General features: G+C 32.3%; 1 protein-coding gene across 1 annotated transcript; it reads left to right on the top strand.

Annotated features, from left to right (window-relative positions):
• Window positions 1-4647: 4647 nt before the first annotated feature.
• On the top strand, window positions 4648-6618 carry LOC149208080 (BIIDXI-like protein At5g11420). The gene is made up of 3 exons (XM_089393997.1): window positions 4648-4789; window positions 4909-5406; window positions 5690-6618. Exons 1-3 carry the CDS (start codon window positions 4687-4689, stop codon window positions 6289-6291), a joined length of 1203 nt encoding a protein of 400 aa, XP_089250123.1. The 5' UTR covers window positions 4648-4686; the 3' UTR covers window positions 6292-6618.
• The last annotated feature ends 687 nt before the right edge of the window (window positions 6619-7305 follow it).

Below are 7305 nucleotides of genomic sequence, written 5' to 3' on the forward strand. Positions count from 1 at the left end.
AAAGGGGGGGGGAATGTTGACACCTAATCATGGGGATTGAGTGAATAGTTGTAAATAGTGTAAATAATAAATCATGTAAAAGGAAGAGTCATCGGGAGATGAAACCCAAGAGTCACTCCCTCATGTATATAACTATGAGAAATCTAAGTGAATAAATAGATTTCATTTTAAGGAGTTACTTCTGGCCTGACACATTCATTACTTCCACTTATTAGTTTTGTTGTACTTGACGTATTTAACAATATTCCAAGTTTATAAAAAAAATTATTTAATTTTATTATATATAAATAAAAATATTAATTTTCCATTTAATAATTAGATTTTAACATACTAATATTCTGATCAATAATGAATAGATGGGATTTTGTCATGATATATATCTGGCTGAATGCGAAAACATAGGTCGCCCCCAATTTCCCTGCAATTAACTGATAGTTTGCAACCCTAACAACTCAATGACATTTATGAGTTGCAGAGTACTCAGTAGGAGTTGAACATGTGGCTAGAAAGAGTGTGATTTCCTCCAAATAATCTAGTATTGCTTCAACTACCTATTCCATGAATTGGAAAGGTGATATGATATATGTGCATCCCAAAACCTATTGATCAGGAATGAATTCATGCCACTATCAATCCAATTGATAAAAGGGGAAGGTTGATTGCCCCGGGCCAAGCAGGACATATATGTTATTTTTGTATATCGGCCTAGCTCATCGGGCTCTCAGCCGGCTACACACTGTACTCTTCAATATTAAAATCGATATGTCAAGCATAACTAGAACACAACATTTAATTTCATAATAAGACTCACATCATAACCTCTTCAGAGTTGGTATTAGATTGGTGACAATTATAAGTTCACCCGAAACGATAGGTACTCATAATGCAGTGAATTATTATTCTTTACGTCCTGATAAATATCTTCACGACGTTTTTCCAAAGTTAATTAAACCACCTCATTGGAATAAGGTAATTCAAAAATCCTTGATTGAAATATGTTTATCAGGTAAGAAGCACCACTCCCCTTCTCAAGAATTGATGGGAATGCAGGAGTCTGCTTCCTAAAAGATGAGACCTTCTCCCTTCAAATATTATAGATCTTGGAAAAAGAGGGTCTCAAAGCCTATTTTGCACTACAAAAAGGATGAGTGAGGGTAAAGCGCTTTCACCCACCAACACACTTACAATAAGACAAAAATAAATCATATATGGGGGTAGTGGTGGTACAAAAAATGGAATGGGTGAACTATTGGTCTGTGTGTAAGGTGGAGATTCAATGAAGACAGACCGACCTTCGATCTCAAGTGGGCCATATTAGTGTTCTGGTCAGCATAGTTAGGTGCCACACATATTCAGAGTATGTGAAGTGGAAGACACAAGAGGGCAAGTCCGATCTCCGACTTCATAGTCAGAGCCAACCTCCGATTTGTTTCCAGGTGAGTTCAAGAATGATGACTCCAAGGAAAATCTTAACAAGTAAATAAATAATTAATTATGTAATGTACTATAAAACATTGGAATGTACAACACCATCTGTAGTATTTAATGGTAACCGTATATGATGATGTTAATTATCGAAATCAATAGCAAGGTATGTGGTGGTGCGCTCATGTCACCACTCATAAAAAGATCAAAAGCTATAGTTAACTTAGGAAATTCGAATTTTTTTTTACAGTGCAGACTAGATTAATAGGTTGGAGGCGATCATAGATGTCAGTGTGTAAGAAGTGACATAATAATTTAAAATTAACTCATATAAAAATAATAGTATATATATATATATTTGTCAGGGCAACATAGTATTTTTTTCCTTTCAACTGTTACAAGTTCTTTTTGGGACGAATAGGCTTTTTTTTGGACAATAGACTTCACACTGTTTCTATGCAGGATGATTACGCAGACCTCATACTTATGCAATATGGCATTTTGTTTGATGCATCTTATACTTTTGTTAGTATGGATTGCTTATCTATAATATATTTTTGATGTATGGGCTTCTACATTTGTTAAAATAAAGAGCCTAGATTTTATATATTTTACGATGGTCATGTAATACATGGGACAATGGTTTTTGGGAAAGCCTTCATAGGCATCTGATGTATGTAACCTTTTTTCTTTTTAATAGAAAATTATGATTATTTTCTTTAGATATATATGATAATTAATTAGCTCATATGAGTAGAATACATTTTACCACCACCTTAAAAAATATTTTAAATATCATTTCCATTTTAAATTTTATTTTTAAAATATAAAATATCATTATTTAAATTTTTTTAATATATTTTATAACATTTTGTATTATTTAAATTGATTTTAATCTATTTAAAAATTTTATTGTCTTAAGGCACTCTATGGTGAAAAAATCACCCCTTAGAAATTTGTAGGAAAAAATCCAACCATGCTAAGGGTTGGTCTAGCTCAAACCTGATAACCTGATACTATCCCAAGTGATTTTAACCACTTAGATACCCTTGATTGATTTCAAAACTCACATTAACCAACCAAAAAAACTCCTCTATTCAATTTAGGTTCCAAAAAGGTAAATTATAAAATATTACTTTAATTTATTTAAAAACTTTTCATATTATTTAAATTTATAAAAATAAAAGAATCAAAATAAATTTTTTTCTTTATCTTTTAATAAACTGGGAAAAATAATTTTTCTTATTAAATATTAAAATCAAATTTAATTTAATTTAAATAAATTAATATATTAATACATCTAAATTCATTTTTGTTTAAATTTCCTTCATAGTTTTAATTAGTATTTAAGAATAATAAAATGAGAATGTTTTGAATTTTTTTTTGAAAAATGATTTTATTGAATTAAATAAGATTTTTGTTTTGAAAATTTATCACAATAAAATTATTAATAATATTCATAAAAAATAATTAATTTATTTAGTTTATAAATAAATAAATTTAATTATTTTTAAATTTTTAAATATCATAATTCCATTTAATTCAATTGGATATTATAATTCTATTTTTATTTTTTTTAAGAACTAGGATACTATAATTCCATTTAATTAAGAACCATTTTAATAATAAAAATGTGTGAAAATAAAATTTTAAGTTATTACTTTCCTTTACATTGAGGATAACATTTTTGTTATAAAAGTTAAAGTTGTTTATTATAATTAACGAATAGTTAATTTTAATTATATTTAAATTAATAATTTTTTATTGAAAAAATTATGAATTTTATTTAATTAATAATAATTTTAAATAAATTAATATTTTTTTTATTGAAAAGTTATAATTTTATTTAATTAATAATAATTTAAAAAATAATTGTGATTATAAATTTTTACTCATATTAACTTTGCGTTAAATGTTTAAATACGTATAAAACAAAAATTCAATTAGAATTATTTTAGTTAGGTTGAATAGTGTTATTTTCTTCACCTATATGATAAACTAATTTTGATTTCTTTCTTCAAATATATATACATAACAAAAACAAAACTTAAAAAATTATTTCATTATGTCACAATATTAGTAAATTCTATGTAAAATACTATAATTTAATTGAAAAAACACGCACACATATATATAATAAAAACAAAATCTAAAAAATCATTTCATTCTGTCACAATATTAGTAGATTTTATGTAAAAAAGCATAAGTTAATTGAAACTATCAAGGGAACTTGAAAATATCAATAATGCATGAGATGATTAGATTAATGACGTGGAATTATAATCATTTCATTATGTCACAATATTAGTAAATTCTACGTAAAAATATTATAAGTTAATTAAAACACACATATGTAAAAACAAAACCTAAAAAATCATTTCATTATGTTACAATATTCGTAAATTCGATGTAAAAAAACATAAGTTAATTGAAACCATCAAACTTGTAAAAAAACATAAGTTAATTGAAACCATCAAACTTGGAAATATCGATAATACATGAGATGGTTATATTAATACCTTCTTTAAATTACTAGAAATGTAAGTAAGCTTTGGTTTGTTACTAGTTCTTAATGTTCTTTCACTCTAAAAAAAAGTGATGTAAATACCTTTACTTAAAAAGAAATCGATGAAACAAAATATTTATACCATGTATAGTTGGTTTGTTACTAGTTCTTAATGTTCTTTCACTCCTAACAAAAAGTGATGTAAATACCTTTACCTAAAAAAAATTGATGAAACAAAATATTTATACCATGTATAGTTTTAGATAGGTTTTTTTTTTTTAATAAAAACAAAGAAATAATTTTAAATTTTACTTTAAAACGATGAAGACATCTCACTTTCTTAGAATTTTCTGGCCTTTCAATTTCTTCCTTAGGAAATATACATATATAGATACCATGGAACTAGAAAAATACAGTTTATATAATTTTTATACTAGGCATCTCAATTTCTTCCCTAGGAAATATAAATATATAGATACCATGGAACTAGAAAAAGACGGTTTATATAATTTTTATCCGATGCCTTTTAGTGAGTGGCTTTTATATAATTTTTATGTCGGGAGACAATATGGGAAAGCGACTTTGGAACGTGATGTCCATCCTTGGCCCTCGCATCCTCGCCTGCTCTTCTTCCGACTCCCTTTTTCCTTTTCAAGGATCCGCACTCTATAAAAGCCAAATTTCGCTTCTCCAAACAGCGCAGTGTCAGTTAGTTCTGAAACTGGGAAGACCTTGGGCTGCGAATTTCGTTCAAGATGTTCAGACGGGGACAATCTGCGAGCTTTCTACTCTGTTTCTTGCATATATTAGGGGTGTTATTGATCGTGGAGCAGAGTGTAGCTAAACCTATTGGTGATGGTAAGCATGTAATGAGTATTTTCTTTTTATTTTTCTGTGTCTGCGATATCCCATATGTTCGTGTCTCTGAGTAAATTGAATTGATAGATCCAAACTGTTATAATAATGTATATGTGCAGGTTTTCTGCCCAATGGGAACTTCGAATACGGCCCAAAGAGATCCGCCATGAACGGCACGGTGGTCATGGGTTCGAATTCCATACCCTCCTGGCAGATCACGGGCTTCGTCGAATACATATCAGCAGGCCAAAAACAAGGTGATATGTTGTTGGTAGTTCCAAACGGAGCTCATGCTGCGAGGCTTGGAAACGAGGCAAAACTGAGCCAGAAGATCCAAGTGAAGAAAGGCTCCTACTACTCGCTCACCTTCAGCGTGGCTCGAACCTGCGCCCAAATGGAGGTCTTGAATGTCTCCGTTCCACCTGAGGCTGGACAGCTGCCAATGCAGACGCTTTACAGCAGCGTCGGCTGGGATTCGTATGCATGGGCTTTTTGGGCGGCCTCCAACATGGTCGATGTTACTATTCACAATCCTGGCACGGCTGACGATCCCGCCTGTGGGCCGCTGGTCGACGACATTGCCATCAAGGAGCTCTTTCCACCCTCTTACGTTGGGGGTAAATTTATTTTTGCAATATCAGTTAGTTAGTTTTGATTTTGGGAATTTATTTTTGCAATATCAGTTAGTTAGTTTTGATTTTGGGAATATTTTAGAATGATATTTTTTCAGGGTAAATTTATTTTTGCAATATCAATTAGTTTTGAGGCAGATTTTAGGAATATTTTAGAATGTGATGATTTTGAAAATATTTAGAAATTGCATCCATATTAATTAACTAGAAAACAAAATATTCTTGAAATCCACAATCAACTAAACTAGCGAAATTTAATCAAGTTCAGGTAACTTTGTGAAGAATGGCGATTTCGAAGAGGGCCCGTTCATCTTTAGCAACTCATCCTCAGGCGTCCTTCTGCCGCCAAACATGGACGATGACAATACTCCACTACCGGGATGGATAATGGAGTCTCTGAAGGCCGTCAAATACGTCGACTCCCTTCATTATGCCGTCCCCCAAGGAAAGAGAGCAGTGGAGCTTCTCTCGGGGATGGAGAGCGCCATTTCACAGATGGTGAGGACGGTCTCCGGGAAGGCGTACGTTCTGAGCTTCTTGGTGGGAGACGGGAACAACACGTGCAATGGGTCAATGAGGGTGGAAGCGTTTGCAGGGCGAGCGACTCTGCAGGTTCCCTACGAATCGAAAGGGACCGGGGGCTTCAAGATGGGCAAGCTCTCATTCACAGCAGCTTCTGCCAGGACTCGCATTGTTTTCTATAGCAGCTACTATCACATGAGGAGTGATGACCTCAGCTCCTTGTGTGGTCCTGTAATAGACGATGTCAAGCTCTTTTCTCTCCATGCTAGCTCTGCAGTATTCTCATTAAAATTTCTGCTTTGGCCCCATCTTATAGTTCTACTACTTGTGGCTACCTTTCTGATCTAAATTCAGACCACACTTGGCCTGCTGTCAAGATATATGTATATGGTCTTGCTTCTCTCCTTCAGAAGCAGAGTAGTGGTTCAGGGTAATGCCATTTGCTTGATGTCAGTTGCTTCTCTCCTTCAGAAGCAGAGTAGTGGTTCAGGTTAATGCCATTTGCTTGATGTCAGTTTTTATTTGTTCCATAGCTGGTTCAGCAACCATTCATATTATTGGAGATGGGGTGTTGTTTATATATTTATTGGTGCTAGCATATGTGGTAACAACAGGGTCATGTTGACTGGCAACAGATCTGACAGATTTCCCATGGCTTCTTTCTGCAATGGCAGATATAGCATCCTTGTAATCTGCTGGCTTTCTGGTAAAGCCGAGCCCTGTGCAGGGATCATGGCGGGGATACCATTACTTTCCGCCTTTTTGGTTTTTCTATAAATTGCTGCCAAAATATGACAATAAAAGGTGTAAATTTCTTTTGTAATGTTTTAAAATTTCAAAAATAAATTATCTCACAATTGGCTGGTAGTTATTTCAAATGAACAAGGCTAATTAAATATTATAGAAAATGCGTGGATTTAGCGTAGAGAAAGGGTTACCCTAAAATCAAAGGTTTCTCCTGAATTCTTCTCTTCATGGGAACGAGCACCTCTTAAACTAAGTAATAGACAATTTATATAGGGTTAAACATAATCCGAATTGAAGAAAGATTTGGAAGGAGGGTGGAAAAACCACGGTATTTCTCACGCATTCATCCAACTCAATTGATTTTTGATAAAGAATGAAGGTTGAAAATTTGACTATGGGTGCATCCATAGACAATACAATGTAAATTTTGAAATGAGAACGGATACGATCACTCTTATTTTTTTGAGGTAGAATAAAAATCAATTGATTTTGATAAGTGTTTAAGGTCAAAATCATATTTTTATATAGTGTTATTCATATTCTCAATTGAAGAAAGATTTGGAAAGAGGGTAAGAAAAATACGGTATTTCTCACATATCTATCTAACTCATTTGA

The sequence above is a fragment of the Pinus tabuliformis genome, chromosome 1_2 (assembly GCF_031772625.1).
Source record: "Pinus tabuliformis cultivar Carrire ecotype Pingquan chromosome 1_2, CPIR1, whole genome shotgun sequence".
Lineage (NCBI taxonomy): Eukaryota > Viridiplantae > Streptophyta > Pinopsida > Pinales > Pinaceae > Pinus > Pinus tabuliformis.